The 23,379-nt window shown below is 41.6% G+C and overlaps 2 protein-coding genes across 3 annotated transcripts in view; both read right to left on the bottom strand.

The window, feature by feature from the left end:
- The window catches only part of Burs (Cuticle-tanning hormone bursicon), a 9,386-nt gene extending 7,130 nt beyond the window's left edge, over positions 1-2,256 (bottom strand). For both annotated transcript variants that reach the window (XR_011717137.1, XM_071696905.1), the window contains exon 1: positions 1,771-2,256. Coding sequence is in view for 1 of the 2 variants with exons in the window: in XM_071696905.1 (XP_071553006.1) it covers positions 1,771-1,950 (180 nt within the window). In the remaining variant the exon portion in view is untranslated. The remainder of the gene's footprint in view (positions 1-1,770) is intronic.
- A 6,534-nt stretch (positions 2,257-8,790) lies between these two features.
- The window catches only part of Polr3H (RNA polymerase III subunit H), a 42,872-nt gene continuing 28,283 nt past the window's right edge, over positions 8,791-23,379 (bottom strand). Inside the window, exons 4-6 of the mRNA XM_071696904.1 lie at positions 19,282-19,419; positions 16,341-16,468; positions 8,791-13,953 (exon numbers count right to left, since the gene is read on the bottom strand). Of these exons, the coding sequence (XP_071553005.1) occupies positions 13,843-13,953; positions 16,341-16,468; positions 19,282-19,419 (377 nt within the window). The 3' untranslated portion in view covers positions 8,791-13,842. The remainder of the gene's footprint in view (positions 13,954-16,340; positions 16,469-19,281; positions 19,420-23,379) is intronic.

The following is a 23,379-nucleotide window of genomic DNA, read 5'->3' as shown; positions in this document are numbered from 1 at the left end:
CTTGAGGTCGTACTTAACTGGTCTTAACTTGAGGTCGTACTTAACTGGTCTTGAGGTCGTACTTAACTGGTCTTAACTTGAGGTCGTACTTAACTGTCTTAACTTGAGGTCGTACTTAACTGGTCTTAACTTGAGGTCGTACTTAACTGGTCTTAACTTAAGGTCGTACTTAACTGGTCTTAACTTGAGGTCGTACTTAACTGGTCTTAACTTGAGGTCGTATTTAACTGGTCTTAACTTGGGGTCGTACTTAACTGGTCTTAACTTAAAGTCGTACTTAACTGGTCTTAACTTGAGGTCGTACTTAACTGGTCTTAACTTAAAGTCGTACTTAACTGGTCTTAACTTGAGGTCGTACTTAACTGGTCTTAACTTGAGGTCGTATTTAACTGGTCTTGAGGTCGTACTTAACTGGTCTTAACTTGAGGTCGTACTTAACTGGTCTTAACTTGAGGTCGTACTTAACTGGTCTTAACTTGAGGTCGTACTTAACTGGTCTTAACTTGTGGTCGTACTTAACTGGTCTTAACTTGTGGTCGTACTTAACTGGTCTTAACTTGAGGTCGTACTTAACTGGTCTTAACTTGAGGTCGTACTTAACTGGTCTTAACTTGAGGTCGTACTTAACTGGTCCTAACTTGAGGTCGTACTTAACTGGTCTTAACTTGAGGTCGTACTTAACTGGTCTTAACTTGAGGTCGTACTTAACTGGTCGTGTTACTTATCATACGGACGAATAGTGATGTGGGAACACTCCAGTAACACTGTCAGCAACACTAGACACTGTCAGCAACACGGTTAGTAACACTAGACACTGTCAGCAACACTAGAAACTGTCAGTAACACTGTCAGCAACACTAGACACTGTCAGCAACGCCAGATACTGTCAGCAACACTAGACACTGTCAGCAACACTGTCAGCAACACTAGAAACTGTCGGGAACACGGTTAGTAACACTTGACACTGTCATTAACACTGTGGTCAGTAACACTGGACAGTTTGTGGTAATGTTGCATTCAACACTGTGCTGTAGTGTTACATGCAACACTGTGTTTGCGTTACAAGCAACACTATGTGTTTGTGTTACATGCAACACTGTGTGGTAGTGTTACATACAACACCGTGTGGTAGTGTTACATGCAACACTGTGGTAGTGTTACATACAACACCGTGTGGTAGTGTTACATGCAACACTGTGTGGTAGTGTTACATACAACACCGTGTGGTAGTGTTACAACACTGTGTGGTAGTGTTCCATAGAAAACTGTGTGTTTGTGTTCCATGCAACACCGTGTGGTAGTGTTCCATACAACACTGTGCGGTAGTGTTTCATGCAACACTGTGTGGTAGTGTTCCATGCAACACCGTGTGTTTGTGTTCCATACAACACCGTGTGTTTGGGTTTCCTCTTAACACCGTGTGTTTGTGTTACATACAACACCGTCTGTTTGTGTTCCATACAACACCATGTGTTTGTGTTCCATACAACACCATGTGTTTGTGTTCCCTCGCAACACCGTGTGTTTGTGTTTCATACGACACCGGGTGGTAGTGTTACAACACCGTGTGTTTGTGTTCCATACAACACCATGTGCTAGAGTTACAACACCGTGTGTTTGTGTTCCATACAACACCGTGTGTTTGTGTTCCATACAACACCATGTGTTTGTGTTCCATGCAAGACCGTGTGTTTGTGTTTCCTCGCTACACTGTGTGTTTGTGTTTCCTCGCAACACCGTGTGTTTGTGTTTCCATGCAACACAGCTCACCTGGACGTAGGACGTACACCTCCCCTGGCACGCGAAGGATGGTATGGGCTTGGATGTACATCCTGGGTAGGATAGGATATGTATGACCGGGGTCAAGGAACACTCGTCCGCCCTCACCACGCCCACGGCCACGCCCACCACCACGCCCACCATCACCAGACACCAGGAAAACCCGCCCATTGTTGATGAGGGAGTGTAGCTGCTTTGGGGTGTTGATCTAGATGTGTTTCTCCTGCGATGTTGTCTGTGTGTTGTGCATGAGAGGGGGAGAGTGAGTGTTGTTGGGAGAGTGAGTGTTGTGTTGCTGTTGGGAGAGTGGCTTGTGTGGCGCAACTGCGACTCACAGGCCAGGAGGCGGGGCCTTATATTGTGCCCTCCCCCTGGGTGGCCACGCCCACCTCCCTCTCTCTCTCCCTGGTGGTGGCTACACCCACCTCCCTCTCCCTCCTGGTGGCTACACCCACCTACCTCTCCCTCCTGGTGGCTACACCCACCTCTCTCTCTCTCATGGTGGCTACACCCACCTACCTCTCCCTCCTGGTGGCTACACCCACCTACCTCTCCCTCCTGGTGGCTACACCCACCTACCTCTCCCTCCTGGTGGCTACACCCACCTACCTCTCCCTCCTGGTGGCTACACCCACCTCTCTCTCTCTCTCCTGTAGGCTACACCCACCTACCTCTCCCTCCTGGTGGCTACACCCACCTACCTCTCCCTCCTGGTGGTGGCTACACCCACCTCCCTCTCCCTCCTGGTGGCTACACCCACCTACCTCTCCTCGGGGTGGTGCTACACCCACCTACCTCTCCCTCCTGGTGGAGCAGGTGGACCAAGATGAAGCAGTGTGGAGGAGATAGTACAAGGTGGAGGAGGTGGTACAAGGTGGAAGAGGTGGACCAAGGTGGAGGAGGTGGAACAAAGTTGAGCAGTGTGGAGGAGGTGGAACAAGGTGGAGCAGAGGAGATGGTACAAGGTGGAGCAGTGTGGAGGAGGTGGAACAAGGTGGAGGAGATGGTACAAGGTGGAGCAGTGTGGAGGAGGTGGACCAAGGTGGAGCAGTGTGGAGGACTGAGGTGTGGGGTAATGTGACTAACGTCTCATGTGTAGTTGTTATGAGCCGTGAGAGGCGAAGATGTACTTTATATGAGAGGTTTGGAGTAGATGGGAAGGCCAGGGAGTGGATTGTGGAGGAGTGAAGTGGACTATGGAGTGGTAGAGTGAGTGTGGACTTCGAGTAGAATGCACGAGGACAGAACAGCTACAACACGTGTCTAATATGACCATATTTCATGTTATGTTGCCTTGATTACTGGCTGTTCATACATCTATCTCCCTCCAGTATCTGTCTGGTGTGTACAACTCCCTCCCCGTACAGTACAAGAGATGGGGTCACACCAGTGTACACCTTCCTCCCTGTACAGTACAAGGAGGTAATTACAGGCAACAGAGTGTTACAGAGAGAGTACAAACACAGTCAAGAGCGAGGGGTTACAACAGCTGTCGTGACGGTCAGTTCAGGTGACGGGGGATAACAGCATATGACGGAGGCAGGTTAAGTGGCCTGGGGGAGGTTGGTGTGTGGCACAGTGGGGGGCTAATGCATGGTGGCCATTTTATGTGTCACCCCGCTGGCTCCCTGAGCGTTAACCCCACTCTCCCGGTCAGATAGTCCTGTCCACGGGCCTCCCTAACCCTATCCTCTAGTCCTAGTCACAATCCTTGCCCTATCTTTTAGTCCTGGCCACTACCCTAGACCCATCCTCTAATCCTAGCCATGCCCCTAGTCTTAGCCACACATTTTAGCCCCCATCCTCTTGTCCTAGCCCTCTATCCCAGATTCTAGCCACGACTCTTAACCCCCATTCCCTATCCCTAATCACGCCCCTATCCCCATCCCCTAGTCCTAGCCACACCACCTAGACCCATCATTTAGTCTTAGCCATGGGCCCCTAGCCCCTGACATAATCCATGCTCTCAGGCCTTCCCTATCCAATGTATTTCTCTACCGTCTTCACACTACCTACACATGGCCTCTTGGGTCGTTCGTTGACCTCTCTTCCACCCACTTAACCCCACTGTGTCTGACCTGCCACTATGCTCACACCCACTTAATCTCCCACTACATAGAACTGCTCCTCTATTAACTCTGCAACATGCAACATTTACAATCTCACATCTAACCTTCCCTTCTGTAGAACACTTTCCCTTCACTTCTCTCTCAAACCCGACTGTCCAATACTGCCCCCTCTCTACAATGCTTCCCTTCTATGTTATCAGATCTCTAACTTTAAACACTACCATCGTTTCTGCTACAAGGGTAGCATTTGCACCAGCTGTAATATTATAAAAACTCATGTTGTTTGTCTGTTGGACCTAATTTGAGTCCCTTCACTTTGACGCCAACTGGCTTATACCTAAATTGAGTCCCTTCACTTTGACGCCAACTGGCTTAAAATTTCTCTACCCTCTATAATTTAGCTCTCATATTTTGTGTATTTCTCCTCCAGTAACTAAAATTGTGTATTCTTGCCATGTAGCTCTGTAATCTTCACCTTCCTTTATGCCGGGATTGCAATGTATACCAGGATTGGTTAGGCTCTAATTGGGATGATCCCGGTGGAATCTAGACTTTTTCTTGTATTCCCCTTAAAGATATGGAGCAGATAATCAAATACCAAACACAAGTTCCTGACATTCATAACCACTTTCCCAACATATACGAGCTCTCTCTTTTTTTTAAACCCTCTCGCTATAATTTCACTCTTTCTGCCCAATGAATGTCCTTCGACTACAATCTTACATATCTGTCTCTCCTGGTTTGGTATGCTCACTCCCTACCCTCCCCAACTTTGTTATTGTAGAGCTCTGCAGTAATCACCTGTGCAGATTCTTTGACTGACTTTAAGTGGGATGGGTATGTCTTTGCTGGCCAGGATGCTTCTTCATGCCATGCTGACGCTTAGCGGAGGTTACCTTTGCTGGAATCAAGTCACTGGAGTTCACTAGTTATGATGTCTTTATTGCTCTGGCTGCCCCCTTGAGTGAGTTTCAGTTGGGAATAGGCATCAGAGATGCCTATTGAGTCCTGCATCTCATTACCTAAATCGTTCTCTCCCAGTCATGGTTTGAATGCTCTTGCTCTGATGCTTGTCTCGTCAAGGGTGGTGCCTACCGAACCATAAGACTCTCTTCCTCTGAAACCCACTTTGCTGTTGTCTCTGCTCGGAATCACTCTAAAGCTGCTCTTCATGAAGTGAAACATATTTTCCTAAAATGAAAGTGTGCTACTTGACTTCTTCCTCTTCTAATAAGTTTTTTGATTCTTTAATCAAAAACATTACCCTCTATAAACCAACCTTTCAACCTTTTTCCAATCTGATCTATCAATTGCTAACCCTACAGCTAAGAAAGCTGCTCTTTTGACACCTTTTTTTTTTTTTTTACTCCTACTCAAATTTGAATGATTCTGCTTCCAGTCTTCTGCCCCCATCCCAACCTGCTTAACTGTCATCTATATTCTCCTCCAGCAGCGTCTTCCAAATAATCTTCTAGATCCAGGTGGTCAAGGCATATGTTCTAAGGGAGTTTGTCTCTGAGCTAGTGGCAGTCCTTGCTTGCCTATTTCATCTCCGTCTAAGAACACAGACTTCCTGTCTGCTCGGAATCATGCCTTGATGCAGTTCATCCTGTCGAAAGGAGACTGCCCTAACTGCTGCAACTATTGCATAATTGCTATTATCCAGTGTATTAATGACAGTGGCTTGCTTGTTTTTGAAAAAGGAATGTTATTATTACGATACATTTGAAGAGATGAGTCAATTTTAGTATTCTGATGTTATGTTATTAAGGATGGTAGAATAAAATACTGTTAAGCCTTATTTCTGCCTCAGGACTTGAGATAGTAATGAGCCTGCACACAGTATAGCTTCTGTACTTTCATTCAGTAGGATGGTACGCTTGTGGAGTTTTCAGGGAACTTAACATGAGCAGGAAACGGAGAAATAGGACAGACGTCTTCTAACCAAGCATGGAAGTCTAACAGAGAAAACAAGGTTAACACAATAAATATAAAATCTCTAAATTATGGAAGACTGATCTCTGCACCGCACATCTGCCTGGAGAATGGGATACAGACAACATGCAAGGAGTGTCACCTGCGATCAACCCCTTTTCCCAGCTGTTGGCAATACACCCCACCAAGAGAGTGCTGCTCTGAATGGCGTTGCAGTGGATGCTTCGACGAAGTTGGAACTTACCATGTAAGCAGCCACAAGTGGAACAACGGAGATCCCTGCATCAGTTAAATGTGTACAGAGGGAGAAATTAAAGATAGAATGTGTGCACTGTGAAGAAACCCAGCCACCTCACCCTAGATGTTATGACTACATCCCAGCTGGAGAGTGCTGTCCAAAGCGGAACTGCAGTGGTTGTGTTGACCACCTTGGTATGTACCACAAACTTCACGATGTATGGAGAACTGATTTCTGCACCACATGCATCTGCACGAGGACTGGGATACAAACAACATGGGAGGAATGCCACCTCCCAGTTGCTGAGAATATATTCCTGCAGGAGAAACCTGTTCTGAATGGCTATGCAGCAGGTGTGTTGATAAGGCTGGCAACTACTATCAACTGGACCAAGAGTGGAGCCAAGATGATCCAGGAATGATGCACAAATGTACAGAGGGAGGCAAGATAAAGGTCGTGTGTAGTGTGAAGAAGTACCTTCCCCGCTCATGCTGCCTGCTATGAATATATACCAGTGGGAGAATGTCGCTCACAGTGGAACTGCAATGAATGTGTTGACCACATGGACAGGTACCATCCACAACCCATTCTTTGTAACTCTAGATTTTCCTGAGGTGAGCACTGTGCTCCAGCGCTGCCTTTCGGCAAAATGGTAGGTAGGAAATTAGACTAACATTATGTAGAAGTAGCAGGATTGGCGGAATGCATGCGTAGTGCCATTGTACAAAGGCAAAGGGGATAAGAGTGAGTGCTCAAATTACAGAGGTATAAGTTTGTTGAGTATTCCTGGTAAATTATATGGGAGGGTATTGATTGAGAGGGTGAAGGCATGTACAGAGCATCAGATTGGGGAAGAGCAGTGTGGTTTCAGAAGTGGTAGAGGATGTGTGGATCAGGTGTTTGCTTTGAAGAATGTATGTGAGAAATACTTAGAAAAGCAAATGGATTTGTATGTAGCATTCATGGATTTGAAGAAGGCATATGATAAGAGTTGATAGTGATGCTCTGTGGAAGGTATTAAGAATATATGGTGTGGGAGGCAAGTTGCTAGAAGCCATGAAAAGTTTTTATCGAGGATGTAAGACATGTGTACGAGTAGGAAGAGAGGAAAGTGATTGGTTCTCAGTGAATGTTGGCTTGTGGTAGGGGTGTGTGATGTCTCCAAGGTTGTTTGTTTATGGATGGGGTTGTTAGGGAGTTGAATGCGAGTTTTGGACAGAGGGGCAAGTATGCAGTCTGTTGTGGATGGGAGGGCTTGGGAAGTGTCAGTTGTTGTTCGCTGATGCTACAGAGCTGGTGGCTGATTTAGGTGAGAAACTGCACAAGCTGGTGACTGCGTTTGGTAAAGTGTGTGAAAGAAGAAAGTTAAGAGTAAATGTGAATAAGAGCAAGGTTATTAGTTACAGTAGGGTTGAGAGACAAGTCAGTTGGGAGGAAAGTTTGAATGGAGAAAAACTGGAGGAAGTAAAGTGTTTTAGATATCTGGGAGTGGATTTGGCAGCGGATGGAACATTGGAAGCAGAAGTGAGTCATAGGGTGGGGGAGGGAGCGAAAGTTCTGGGAGTGTTGGAGAATGTGTGGAAGGCGAGAACATTATCTCGGAAAGCAAAAATGGGTATGTTTGAAGGAATAGAGGTTCCAACAATGTTATAGGGTTGCAAGGGTTGTGCGGAGAAGGGTGGATGTGTTGGAAATGAGATGTTTGAGGACAAAATGTGGTGTGAGGTGGTTTGATCAAATAATGAAAGGGTAAGAGAGATGTGTGGTAATAAAAAGTGTGTGGTTGAGAGAGCAGAAGAGGGTGTATTGAAATGGTTTGGTCACATGGAGAGAATGAGTGAGGAAAAATTGACAAAGAGGATATATGTGTCAGAGGTGGAGGGAATGAGGAGAAGTGGGAGACCAAATTGGAGGTAGAAGGATGGAGAGAAAAAGATTTTGAGCGATCAGGGCCTGAACATGCAGGAGGGTGAAAGGCGTGCAAGGAATAGAGTAAATTGGAACGATGTGGTATACCGGGGTCGACGTGCTGTCAGTGGATTGAACTAGGGCATGTGAAGCGTCTGGGGTATACCATGGAAAGTTGTGTGGGGTCTGGACATGGAAAGGGAGCTGTGGTTTCGGTGCATTATATATGACAGCTAGAGACTGAGTGTGAACGAATGTGGCCTTTGTTTTCTTTTCTTAGCATGTGCGGGGGGGAGGGGGGTGTTATTTCATGTGTGGAGGAGTGGTGAAGGGAATGAATAAAGGCAGCAAGTATAAATTATGTACATGTGTATATATGTATATGTCTGTGTATGTATATACATGTTGAAATGTATATGTGCGTGTGTGGACGTGTATGTTTATACATGTGTATGTGGGTGGGTTGGGCCATTCTTTCATCTGTTTCCTTGCACTACCTCACTAATGCAGGAGACAGCGACAAAGTATAATAAATATAAATGAATAAATAAATGAATAGCAGGAAGGAACATTAGGTGGGAGCATTAGGCAGAAGTAGTAGGTTGGAACATTAGGCAGGCAGGAACATTAGATAGACACAGGACAAAATACTCGGTTGGAACATTAGGTGGGAGCTTCTGGAAACACTGCACTATAGTCGCCCTCTGCCAGTGACCTGGTAAGGCTGAGGCACTAAAGGCTAAGAAACTGCACTGGAGTTCACCAGTTATGGACTTATGTTTGTCGTGGCCACCCCCTTGTGGGAGTTCCTGAAGGGAATAGGTGTCACAGATAGATAGATAATACAATGATACAACCAAAGTACTTTACTCATGTATTTGAAAAACAAGCTAGTATGAATATACGCTAACTAATATCACAGTTTATATAAAGTATCACTACAAATTAGAATGACAATCCAGAGAGAAGTATAAAAATTAGCATTGCCACATAATAAAATAAATGATACAATATCAATACTCTTGACATCAACACGTTAACAGATATATTCAATATCAATCCTGTTTAATACATGCACCAACTTAGACACAAAATCAATATTGAGAATCACAATACAATACTCTTATATAAAATTCATATACCACTGCAACATGTATATATCTTTTTTCTAATGTTTGCACTGTTTGAAGTTAGTACCTCCATGTAATATTTCATCTGCCCATTTACCACATTACTTCATATGAGAACTCTAACTTTTCATACCTTTCTCTCCCTAAATGAATCTGAATATTCAAAATAAACTACCTCCTTGTGACAATAATCTTAAGTCAACTATTCAACCTCAACTTCCCTATTCCAAAAACTCTTCATCCTTTTGTTAACTGAAGTAATCCTAATGAATTCAGGAAAAAACTGCTACTACTTCTAACCCCTGAGTGCTTTAAGCATTAATCAAATGGTAAAATTCTCATTTTTGTGAAGGAATTTGCTGTACGTGTGTACCAAATACACTGTCACAAATACTTGGAGTAGGGATAAATTAATCTATACATGGTACAATGCTCGCAGTAGATATAAGAAACTCTGATTATATGATGGATTACGGTTGGATGATATGGATGGCAAACACTAAAGAAGAGTTTTCAGAAAGAGAGCATTAAAACACTATGAAGTAAATACTCCCGAAAGGCAATAAAGGTGACATGGCGTGATTAATGAAAAAATGCGATGTGAAGAAAAGAATAAAATAGTACTGAAGCTTCATGACTATTTATCAAATATGGCTGAGAATTGAACTTTAATGTAAAACTTGACCAAAGAGTAGACACAAACATACATCGGAATGAATGCCAAATACAGTTGAATAGTTCTTTCTGTACTATGAGGAAGTAAATAAATTGTATTAAAAGGCCCTAAAAGCCCAGCAGAAAACTTTCTGAATTCAGAATACCAATCGGGTTGTGCGGAGAAGGGTGGATGCGATGGAAATGAAATGTTTGAGGACAATATGTGGTGTGAGGTGGGGTTTGATTGAGTAAGTAATGTAAGGATAAGAGAGATGTGTGGTAATAAAAAGAGTGTGGTTGAGAGAGCAGAAGAGAGTGTGTAGAAATGGTCAGAATGAGTGAGGAAAGAGTGACAAAGAGGATATATGTGTTGGAGGTGGAGGGAACAAGAAGCGGGAGACCAAACTGGAGGTGGAAGGATGGAATGGAAAAGATTTTGAGTGATTGAGGCCTGAACATACTGGAGGGTGAGAGGCCTGCAAGGGATAGAGTGAATTGGAACGATATAGTACACCAGGGGTCGACGTGCTATCAATGGACTGAACCACAGCACGTGAAATGTCTCTGGTAAACCATGGAATGATCTGTGGGGCCTGGATGGGGATACGGAGCTGTGGTTTCAGTGTATTACTCAAGACAGATAGAGACTGAGTGCGAACGAATGTGTCCTTTTTTGTCTGTTTTCCTGGCGCTATCTCGTTGAAGCAGGGGGGGTTAGCAACAGGAATGGATGAAGGCAAGCAAGTATGAATAAGTTCATGTGTATACATGTATATGTCTGTGTACGTGTATATTGATATATATATATATATATATATGTATTTATAAGTGCATATATGGGTGTTTATGTATATATACGTGTATATGAGTGGATGGGCAATTCTTTGTCTGTTTTCCCGGCCCTACCTCGCTGATGTGGGAAACAGCGATTATTATAATAATAATAATAATAATAATAATAATAATAATAATAATAATAATAATGTACATATATGTGCGTGTATGGGTGTTTATGTATATTCATTATTCTTATTTATTATACTTAATTGCCATCTCCTGCATTAGCAAGGTAACGCAAGGAAACAGACGAAAGAATGGCCCAACCCACCCACATACACATATTAATAAACACCCACACACGCACATATACAAACCTATACATTTCAACGTATGCATACATATACATACACAGACATATACATATATTTACATGTACATATTCAAACTTGCTGCCTTCAATCCAATCTCGTTGCCACCCCACCACATATGAAATAGCTCCCTCCCCACCTGCCACCCCGTGCGAAGCAGCGCCAGGAAAAGACAAACAGGCCACATTCACACTCAGTCTCTGGCTGTCATGTGTAATGCACCGAAACAACAGCTTTTCCACATCCAGGCCCAACAAAACTTTCCATGGTTTACCCCAGATGCTTCACATGCCCTGGTACACCACATCGTTCCAATTCACTCTATTTCTCACGCGCCTTTCACCCTCCTGTATGTTCAGGCCCCGATTACTCAAAATCTTTTCAATCCATCCTTCCATCTCCAATTTGGTCTCCCATTTCTCGTTCCCTCCATCTCTGACATGTATATCCTCTTTGTCAATCTTTCCTCACTCATTCTCTCCATGTAACCAAACCATTTCAACACACCCTCTTCTGCTCTCTCAACCACATTATTTTTATTACCACACATCTCTCTTATCCTTTCATCACTTACTCGATCAAACCACCTCACGCCACATATTGTCCTCAAACATTTCATTTCCAACACATCCACCCTCCTCTGCACAACCCTATGTATAGCCCATGCCTCACAACTATGTAACAGTGCTGGAACCACTATTCCTTCAAACATACCCATTTTTGCTCTCCGAGATAATGTTTATGTATATATACACATATATACGTATATGAATGGATGGGCTACTCTTCATCTGTTTCCTGGTGCTACCTCGCTTACACGGGAAACAACAATTAAGCATAATAAATATATGAATAAATATGACAATCTGAAAGAGAAAAAGATGAGGTAAAGGAGAAGGGTAATGGCAAAGCAAAGCATTGAAGCTAAGAAAGCGTTACAGAGAAAAATGAGACGATGTATTGCCAAAGGGAAGAATCAGTGATTAAATTAAAATTCAGTTAGTAAAATTAAGTATGAAGGAAGATGAAGTTTATTGCATGGAGAGAACATGGTAGATGAACTGGGCATAAGATAATAACAAAAGAATGGACTGGAATAAATGAGGAGAATGAAGAATGATATATTGCTATAAATTATAGAAAATGGACACTCTTGAAAGGAGGAGGACTCTGAAGAGTTGATAGGGCTATACCGTCAAACATAGGTCAAGAGGAAAGAGAATAAGTGGTTTAGTAAAGTCTCACAGCAGACTGAGGGTGATGAGTTACTAAAGGTAATGCACAAGAAATAGAGGAAAAGATTTTGATTCGAAATATTGTGGAGTTGCTGAGTGAACCACATTACTTGTGAAGGCTTGGAATGAGTGCATAATGCCAAAAAACTGGGTAGATAAAGATTATATGTTAGTGTAAGGACTAAGTTGTAAAGATTAACATTGAAATATATATTTAGTATATGAAGCACAAAAGAAAATGTAAATGATAAAATGTAATCAAAATGTAACAAGATAACAAGAAGCATTTATGGGTCTACAGAAATCATATCAGATTTTTGAAAAACATGCCTTTTAGAAGGCATGAACAAAGGAAAGGATACAGAGGAATGTGAGAGGGTGATGTGTTGCTCGTAGCTTGTGTCTGTGGGGTAAAAATATAAGTTTTGAGGTGTGATTTATTCCAGTGAACTATTCGTCATCCTGTGAACAAGTGGAACATTGCCATGGCTAAATGACTTGATGCATAATGTGAAGACAATTCTCTAAGAATGAGATGTGGAATTAGGAGAGTGAGTAGAGTAAGAAATGTGGGTACCAGATAGGGTGTGACACTGAAGAATGAAGTTGGTTATAAGAGCTAGGAAAATAAATAGAATGGACGCATGAAGGATGGCTAGAAGACAGCATATATATTAGCAAAATGAGAACAACAAATGGGAATGACCCACAGTGAGGAACAAAAATAGTGGAAATATGAAAATGGTTGGTGTATATGCTTGATGGAGACAGCGACCTAGAAAAAGGAAGAAAGACAAAAGGAAATACAAGTATGGCAGGTGTGTATGTTTGGCAGAAAGATAGAGGAAATATGAGAATGGTAGGTGCATATCCTTGGTGGAGACAAAAACCTTTGAAAATTTCTGAGGCTAAAATACCTAAGAGTTTGTCCTTATTGCAAAGTCATTACAACAAATCCCAACGAAAAGTGGCATAACCATATCAAACAGTGATGACATTTTACAAGAAATATATATATATAATTTACTTTACTTTTGATTAAAACCATATGCAGAACCAGCAGTTTAGTAAATTCCCCTGAATCTCTTGGCATTACTAGCAAGACTTGAAAGCCCAATTTATCTTGTGCTATCAAACAAAATCATCTGCATGGTTAGAAGCACTACTAAAAAGATCATATTGAAGATATCTGCATAAATCATTAGAAAATTACATTCATAATGAAATTCTTAAAATTTTCAAGTTCTACTACGAAATATATGAAAAAAAGACACATCTTCAACTGCCAATTTAGGCAATAAACAAAACATTTTTGTTCTAGACTGGATTAAAGTGGAGTATTTTCTCCAAAATTGCTACCAACAATTTGACAGACCACAAATATCATCCACAGGGTATAAAAACGTAGCAGTGTGAATGATTTTGTATGGTGCAGTCCTACAAACTGAAACAAATTTCTAATGGTTCAAGATCTAATATATTACAAATCTGCTTCCTGCCGAGTATGCAAAGATGTATAAAACCCATAATATTCTAGGGTCATAAGAATGAAAGGAAAGGGAGGGAGGGAGGGAGGGGAAAAGAGAGAACAAGACAGAGAGGCAGAGATGGAAAGAGAAAAGGGTAGGAGGCACTGAGAGTGACAAACAGAAATAGCATGAAATTCATTAAAACCCAACGTTTATGTACAAAGCTAAACACCAAAACTTTGTGAGTTGCTGCTCTCTTTTTTTTCTACCAAGGTCATGCAGACTCTTCCACTTCTTCCTCTTCCTCCTCCTCCTCTGCATCTTGGCCTGGACCAGTATTCGTCCACCATGATACCAAGCCTAGCCCCTGGTCGTTTATTGCACCCTGTTGGATTTGAAGGCCATTAATTACATAAGTAAATAATTGTGTAATACATCACCTATCTCTCCAACGTCACAAACATTGATTCAACATATCAAAATATCCCTTATTCCCAAGAATCAACTTTTGTACAAAGCAGTTACTCGCCCACTAAAGGTAAACTCGCATCACTACCTCTTCTTGAGTTGGGGTTCCACCTTGTGGACATGTTAGCTTCCTGAGCACTATGGAAGCCCTAAAGAAGGGCAATGACTTACAGAGTAACTTACACGAATCAATATACTGAATAAGCACATGAGTGGGCTGTCACTTGTAGAACAAAGTTAATCTCAAAATACAAATTTTTTTTCCATACTTGATTATTTTCCTCATTAGCAAGCTAGTGCCGGGAACAAACTCAGAATGTCTGCACGAGTTCAAATCCATTCTCTTGCTATCACGTGTAATGCACCAACACCAAATCGACAACCAGGCCTAACAAACTATTCAGCTACCACTGACATCACACAGACACATGTGTACCACATCCTTCCAATTCACTCTTTCCTTGCATGCCTTTCACCCTTCTGCATGTTCAGGCCCCTACCACCCAAAATCTTTTTCACTCCATCCTTCCGCTTCCAATTTGGTCTCCCGACTCTCCTAGTCCCCTCCACTTCTGACCCGACCCATATATCCTCTTTGTCTATCTTTCCTCACACATTCTCTCTATATGTCCAAACCATTACACCACATCCTTTTCAACTCTCTCAACCACACTTTTTATTAATGCACCTCCCTCTTGCTCTTTCATCTCTTTCTCAATCAAACCACCCCACACCACATATTGTCCTCAAATGTTCATTTCCAACACATTCAACCTCCTCCAAACAGCTCCAATGATTGGCAGTGCTTTGCATCCATATAATATTGATGAGACCACCAAACCCTTACCCTCAAGTCATAAACAGTTTCTTACTTTTTCTTCTTGAAAGACTATATCACAGCTCTTTACAAGCTGTCAGCATAGTATTATCATTATTATTATACTTAATCGCTGTTTCCCGTGTCAGTGAGGTAACACCAGGAAACAGATAAAGAATGGTCCATCCACTCACATACACATATATATACATAAACACCCATACATGCATATATACATACATACATATACATATCAACATATACATACACAGACATATACATATATACAGAGGTACAAATTCATGCTAGCTTGCCTTCATTCATTCCCGGAGCTACCCCACCCCACAGGAAGCAGTATCGCTACCCCAGCTTTAGTGAGGTAGTGCCAGGAAAACAGACAAAAAAGGCCACATTCATTCACAATCAGTCTCTAGCTGTCACGTGTAATGCACCAAAACCACAGCTCCCTATCTATATGATATAACAAAAAAAAAAATATATATATATATGCTTCACCTCTAAACCAGCTTTCCAAGATCCAGCAAATCCTAAAATCCAGCACTTGTGTGATTAGCTGAGCTAAGTGAAACCCTCAGCATTTAAACTTTCATGTAATTACCTATAGCTTCCTTAGCCTACATCGTATGAAAGCCTACTAAAGAAAGACTTAATCAAATGAAGCTTGAGACACAGCAAGAAATGCTTAAGACATCATCAAAGCCTTGAACACATCCTGGAACACAAGCTTCATTTAGTCCCTGAGCCTGAAACGAGTTTCACGATTTCCCAGGCATCTCTAGACCTGCTTCTACGATAGATGAAATGCACGACCTGCCTCTTGCCTTTCCTGAGATATCAACCTCATCAGAGGAAGATGACACATATCTTCTCCCCTCCCACCTCAAGTAAGCCTCATGCTAATCCCAGCACTTCAAGCTGGTAAATCAACGACTACTACCAATGAGTACAGGTGCAGTTTGGGACTTATAATAATTAATAATACTTCCATAACAATAAATAATACTTCCATAAGAAATGTATATGGTTAAAGATGTAAAGTTGGAAATTTGTATAACTATAAGATGGGAAAAACTCTACAGATTAGTGTATAATTCACCTGGTTTGCTATCACATCCCCTTGGTATAATAGACATTTAATCTCCAGAAAATTTGAAATCTGGCAACTGCTTGGCCATAAGGTTACTGGATTTGAGATATTATTACAAATTCAATAATCTCACAAACCCTTATTGAACATAAAACTGGGTATGCCACAGAACCAGTCTGAGGACTTCACTTAATAGTTCATTCACATAGTATAAAATAATTTAACACATCTGCACTTACATATACAATTATGGTATTTTTCCTTCTTTTCTATCTGCCACTGCACTATCCCCTTCCACAAGGTTTGGCCCAGCTACTGTTCACTTAAAGTTAATAGTTCATTCGCATAGAGTAAAATAATTTAACACATCTGCACTTACATATACAATATATGGTATTTTTCCTTCTTTTCTATCTGCCACTGCACTGTCCCCTTCCACAAGGTTTGGCCCAGCTGGAGTTGTGTCTGTGAACTGTTCTGCAACAACCTTAAACCGGATTTTCTCTCCTGAAAAATATTAAAACTGTTATCTTGTCTTCTGTCCTATGAACATTACTATTATTATTTTCATTTTTTATACTTGTTTGCCATTTCCTTCTTTAGAGAGGTAGTACCACAGACTAACAAAGAAAAGGCTTGTTAACTCACATCCATTCTCTACTTGTCAAATGTAATGCACTAAAATCATAGCCCCCTATCCACGATCAGGCTCCTCACAGAACGTCACCCCTTGCATACCACATCACCAATTCACTCTATCCTGAGCATGCCTTTCACCTTCCTGTATGTTCAGGACCTGAGCACTCAAAAGCTTATTCACTCCATCCTTCCATCTACAGTTTGATCTCTTCTTCCTCCTTGTCCCTTCCACTTCTGACACATATATGCTTTTTATCAATCTCTCCTCACTCATTCTTTCTAATTGTCCAAACCATTTCAGCACACCCTCTTCAGCCCTCTCAACCATACTCTTCTTGTTATCACACCTCTTTCTTACTCTGTCATTACTTATTTGATCAACCCTCCTCACACCACATATTGTCCTCAAAGTTTCATTTCTAACACACTCACCTCATTTCTAACACACTCACCCTCTTCTGTACACTTATCTATAGCCCATGCCTCATATTCATACAATATTGTTAAGACTACAAAACCTTCAAACATACACATTTTTGCCCTCACGGGGGATGACCTGTCTTTCCACACATTCCCCAGTGCTCTCAGACTTTTCATCCCCTCACCCACTCTATGACTCACTGAAGCTTTTGTAGAGCCATTTATTATCAATGGGCTGAACCAGGACATCTGAAGTAGTCATAGGAAACAAAGGAAAGGACTGTGGGGCTTAAATGTGTACGTGTATGGTTTTGATGCATTATACATAAAAACCAGAGAATGGCTGTGAGCAAATGAAGCCACTCTGTCTGTTCCCAGTACTACTACTTCTACAGAACATCTCTTTCAACCTTAACATACTTTCTCTAAATTCGTGCCACATATAAATCCTTCCGTTTCTCTAAGTGTTTTTCACAAAAACTTCATAGGAAATGCCTGATCCACACATCCTCTACCTCCTCTACCTTACATGAAGCCACACTGTTCTTCTGCAGTCTGATGCACTGTGTATGCCACCACCCTCCTAAATATTTCCAAAGCACACATTTCCAATACCCTCTCCACATGTACCTATCACTAGATCTCCTCACACTTATGTGTAGTATGAAATGCATAATATTTCTAAATATATTCATGTTATTCACCATAATTGCTGTGCCTGTGGTATGAAATGAGAATATATGAAGTATGGTTAGAGTTTTCAGTTGAGAGAAAGAAATGTACCTTCCCATATCTTCCCCAAACTTCAAAGCCAATCTCTTTCTGTAAAAGATATAATATTTCTATATATATTCATGTTATACACCACTAATACTGTGCCTGTGTATTACACAGAATAACAAGAGGAAATCAAGTTCAACAACAAGAGAGAAACATCATTTCCACGTCTTCCTCTCTTATTTACAGCTGTCAAGCTCATCATTCACACCTCCTCTACGAGCTCACTTAGCACTGGACCGAGCCAATACAAAAGTAATATTACAATATAACTTCCTGTATATTTTCTATTACTTTTGAATAATAATCTATCATTCCGTGTAGATAAAATTCTTTTTTCACATATTTTTCATTTTTTGAGCACACTGTGATGGAAATTCTGAACCATGCCGGCAGCTTAAGGGTTAAACACCACCTCATCCGACATTCATCCAACAGAAACTATGCTCCCCAGGCACTTACAAGTTTCCTTTTCTGTCTTTGCTCTGGACACCATCCATTGCTCCAACTACAAACACCAACTTGAAATATCACAAGCTCCTTCATGACTGGGTAAGATGCAATTAGCACAATGAAGTGACTAAATGTTTACTCCTCAATAACCCCACATAGACACACGTATAATACCATTCCACTTTTTGACTAAAGTTCCAGCCTAGTGGATATGGTTGGCTTCCTAAGTGTTGCAGGAGCCCCACAAGAGGGATTTTGGGGGCAGGAACGTAGGTATATTCCATGTCTCAGCACTAAACAAATACAGACAGAAGAATTTTCACCTGTCCCAGTAATTCAGACAGTTTACTAAAATGAAGGGGATATAAATGGTCTCAGGATATTTTCTTGCTCAGCATTATTTCTGGATTCATTTGGCCACAGCATATAACAGTATTCCTGCTGGAGGAGAGAGAAAACCTTTGAGGTTACTAATTCCAACTTATCATTACTGACCATTCTTACCAACCAATCAACAACACAGTCACCACTTTCTTAATAAATTCCACTGTAATACCATCTAAACCTGCCACCTTGCCGGATTTCATCTTCCGCAAAGCTTTCACTACCTCTTCTCTCTTAACTAAACCATTCTCCCTGACCCCTCTCACTTCATGCACCATCCCAACCAAAACACCCTACATCTGCCACTCTGTCATCAAACTTGTTCAAAAAACCTTCAAAATATTCACTCCATCTCCTACAATCATAAATTAAAGGCAGAGTAAGGCAATGGAGGGCTACCAAGTGCAAAAGGTCTGGCTGAGCCACAATGACAAAGAAGTGTACAAAACATGCAATTGTGACCCAAAGAAATATTAACTTCAATAATGTGGATAACATCTTTTTTTTAATAATTGTTCAATATTTCCCAGCTGAGAAAGTTAGTGTCAGGAACAGCTGAATGAGCCAATCAAAATCAGTTTATGCATTGGAAGTGTAGTATGAAATAATAACTTTCACATTAGATTTCCAAGAATTAAAGTACTTACCAACATCCATGTAAAGATGATGAGTTTCGTCATCTGTCTGATAATCCCATACCCAGGTGCGATCAGTTTCATCAAAGTGAGAATTCGTCATCATGGAGTCCCGTCGAATATATACATCTTCATAGAACCCAAGACTTACTACAGGAAGATAAAAGTTTGGAATTATTCTGCTAATTCACAGACACAGTGGGCACAGAAACTCAGGGATGTCAGCATTCATCCCATCCTATTTTACATGGAAATTCTGGGATTTCAGCATTCACCCTGTCCCATTTAACATAGAAACTCCGCGATATCAGCATTCACAATGTCCCATTTAACATAGAAACTCTGGGATATCAGCATTCACCCTCTTTTATTTAACAAAGAAACTCTGGGATATCAGCAGTCTCCCTGTCCCATTTAACACTCAGCCTTATGGATGTAAATCTACTTTTACATATTAATTTACATATTAATTTCCTACCACAAGATGAATTTTGCTTGCATTCTCTTCTCGAGTGGCTGGCCATAAATGGCAATTCAAGCAGAGGATGTGCCACTGGGGTGCCTGGAGGCCTTAGTAGCCCACCAGAAACCACAATGAGCAGTCACATGCCTTTTCTTTGGACTGACTGGATCTGTGGCGATCAATGCCACCTATATTGCCCAGTGCTATGCCCCCGCTGCCCATACTCATTAGTGATCAATGAAAAATGTGTTTTTCCTAAATTAGGAATGCTTAGCTCTTAATTCACTAGAAGAAATTCACAAGAAAAAATGGTCTTGATAGTTTTTGTCATAACACCATCTGCATACAGAGGCTCCTCGACTTACGATGGTTCACCTCACGATTTTTTTACTTTAGTATGGTGCGATATTCAACAATATTATAAAATAAGCATTGTGTTAGATAATGTTGTCCAACTGTAGGCTGATGTAAGTAGTCTGAGATTGTTTAAGGTAAGCTAGGTTAAGCTATGACATTTGGTAGGTTAGATGTACAGTATTAAATGTATTTTCAACTTTTGATGGGTTCATTGGAACATAACCCCATCATAAGGAGCTTCTGTAATTGGATTAACCAATCAAGTACATCCACAACAGAAACACTTACTTCATAATCTATACAAAAATGATAATGGTTTTACATTTTTTTTGTACATTTTCAGAAAGAAAATAATTTGTTTTTGTGCACAAGGCAGTTCCCTCAAAATAATCTGCATACTGAAAGGGTTAAACCACATAAACTGGAAATTTCATGCATAAATTTTTATACTAAGACTAAATATTATCCATTTAAACACTTTGATGCATGAGTACCCTTGTGAACGAGGCATGTACAACCAACTGTCAGCCACGAGTAAATCTTTATGGTAACTAAATCTATGACATTTTTCATATGTATATATATGTATGTGTGTGTGTGTGTGTGTATGTGCATATGTGTGTGTGTGTGTGTGTGTGTGTGTATGTATATATATATGTATATTATCCCTGGGGATAGGGGTGAAAGAATACTTCCCACGTATTCCTCGCGTGTCGTAGAAAGCGACTAGAGGGGACGGGAGCGGGGGGCCGGAAATCCTCCCCTCCTTGTATTAACTTTCTAAAATGGGAAACAGAAGAAGGAGTCACGCGGGGAGTGATCATCCTCCTCGAAGGCTCAGAGTGGGGTGCCTAAATGTGTGTGGATGTAACCAAGATGTGAAAAAAGGAGAGATAGGTAGTATGTTTGAGGAAAGGAACCTGGATGTTTTGGCTCTGAGTGAAACGAAGCTCAAGGGTAAAGGGGAAGAGTGGTTTGGAAATGTCTGGGGAGTGAAGTCAGGGGTTAGTGAGAGGACAAGAGCAAGGGAAGGAGTAGCAATACTCCTGAAACAGGAGTTGTGGGAGTATGTGATAGAATGTAAGAAAGTAAATTCTCGATTAATATGGGTAAAATTGAAAGTTGATGGAGAGAGGTGGGTGATTATTGGTGCATATGCACCTGGGCATGAGAAGAAAGATCATGAGAGGCAAGTGTTTTGGGAGCAGCTAAATGAGTGTGTTAGCGGTTTTGATGCACGAGACCGGGTTATAGTGATGGGTGATTTGAATGCAAAGGTGAGTAATGTGGCAGTTGAGGGAATAATTGGTATGCATGGGGTGTTCAGTGTTGTAAATGGAAATGGAGAAGAGCTTGTAGATTTATGTGCTGAAAAAGGACTGATGATTGGGAATACCTGGTTTAAAAAGCGAGATATACATAAGTATACTTATGTAAGTAGGAGAGATGGCCAGAGAGCGTTATTGGATTACGTGTTAATTGACAGGCGTGCGAAAGAGAGACTTTTGGATGTTAATGTGCTGAGAGGTGCAACTGGAGGGATGTCTGATCATTATCTTGTGGAGGCTAAGGTGAAGATTAGTATGGGTTTTCAGAAAAGAGGAGTGAATGTTGGGGTGAAGAAGGTGGTGAGAGTAAGTGAGCTTGGGAAGGAGACCTGTGTGGGGAAGTACCAGGAGGGACTGTGTACAGAATGGAAAAAGGTGAGAACAATGGAAGTAAGGGGAGTGGGGGAGGAATGGGATGTATTTAGGGAATCAGTGATGGATTGCGCAAAAGATGCTTGTGGCATGAGAAGAGTGGGAGGTGGGCTGTTTAGAAAGGGTAGTGAGTGGTGGGATGAAGAAGTAAGAGTATTAGTGAAAGAGAAGAGAGAGGCATTTGGACGATTTTTGCAGGGAAAAAATGCAATTGAGTGGGAGAAGTATAAAAGAAAGAGACAGGAGGTCAAGAGAAAGGTGCAAGAGGTGAAAAAAAGGGCAAATGAGAGTTGGGGTGAGAGACTATCAGTAAATTTTAGGGAGAATAAAAAGATGTTCTGGAAGGAGGTAAATAGGGTGCGTAAGACAAGGGAGCAAATGGGAACTTCAGTGAAGGGCGTAAATGGGGAGGTGATAACAAGTAGCGGTGATGTGAGAAGGAGATGGAATGAGTATTTTGAAGGTTTGTTGAATGTGTCTGATGACAGAGTGGCAGATATAGGGTGTTTTGGTCGAGGTGGTGTGCAAAGTGAGAGGGTTAGGGAAAATGATTTGGTAAACAGAGAAGAGGTAGTAAAAGCTTTGCGGAAGATGAAAGCCGGCAAGGCAGCAGGTTTGGATGGTATTGCAGTGGAATTTATTAAGAAAGGGGGTGACTGTATTGTTGACTGGTTGGTAAGGTTATTTAATGTATGTATGACTCATGGTGAGGTGCCTGAGGATTGGCGGAATGCGTGCATAGTGCCATTGTACAAAGGCAAAGGGGATAAGAGTGAGTGCTCAAATTACAGAGGTATAAGTTTGTTGAGTATTCCTGGTAAATTATATGGGAGGGTATTGATTGAGAGGGTGAAGGCATGTACAGAGCATCAGATTGGGGAAGAGCAGTGCGGTTTCAGAAGTGGTAGAGGATGTGTGGATCAGGTGTTTGCTTTGAAGAATGTATGTGAGAAATACTTAGAAAAGCAAATGGATTTGTATGTAGCATTTATGGATTTGGAGAAGGCATATGATAGAGTTGATAGAGATGCTCTGTGGAAGGTATTAAGAATATATGGTGTGGGAGGCAAGTTGTTAGAAGCAGTGAAAAGTTTTTATCGAGGATGTAAGGCATGTGTACGTGTAGGAAGAGAGGAAAGTGATTGGTTCTCAGTGAATGTAGGTTTGCGGCAGGGGTGTGTGATGTCTCCATGGTTGTTTAATTTGTTTATGGATGGGGTTGTAAGGGAGGTAAATGCAAGAGTCCTGGAAAGAGGGGCAAGTATGAAGTCTGTTGGGGATGAGAGAGCTTGGGAAGTGAGTCAGTTGTTGTTCGCTGATGATACAGCGCTGGTGGCTGATTCATGTGAGAAACTGCAGAAGCTGGTGACTGAGTTTGGTAAAGTGTGTGGAAGAAGAAAGTTGAGAGTAAATGTGAATAAGAGCAAGGTTATTAGGTACAGTAGGGGTGAGGGTCAAGTCAATTGGGAGGTGAGTTTGAATGGAGAAAAACTGGAGGAAGTGAAGTGTTTTAGATATCTGGGAGTGGATCTGTCAGCGGATGGAACCATGGAAGCGGAAGTGGATCATAGGGTGGGGGAGGGGGCGAAA

The sequence above is a fragment of the Panulirus ornatus genome, chromosome 61, assembly GCF_036320965.1.
Source record: "Panulirus ornatus isolate Po-2019 chromosome 61, ASM3632096v1, whole genome shotgun sequence".
Taxonomy (NCBI): Eukaryota; Metazoa; Arthropoda; class Malacostraca; order Decapoda; family Palinuridae; genus Panulirus; species Panulirus ornatus.
The sequence above is the reverse complement of the archived record's forward strand: the minus strand, read 5'-3'. Positions and strand labels throughout refer to the sequence as shown.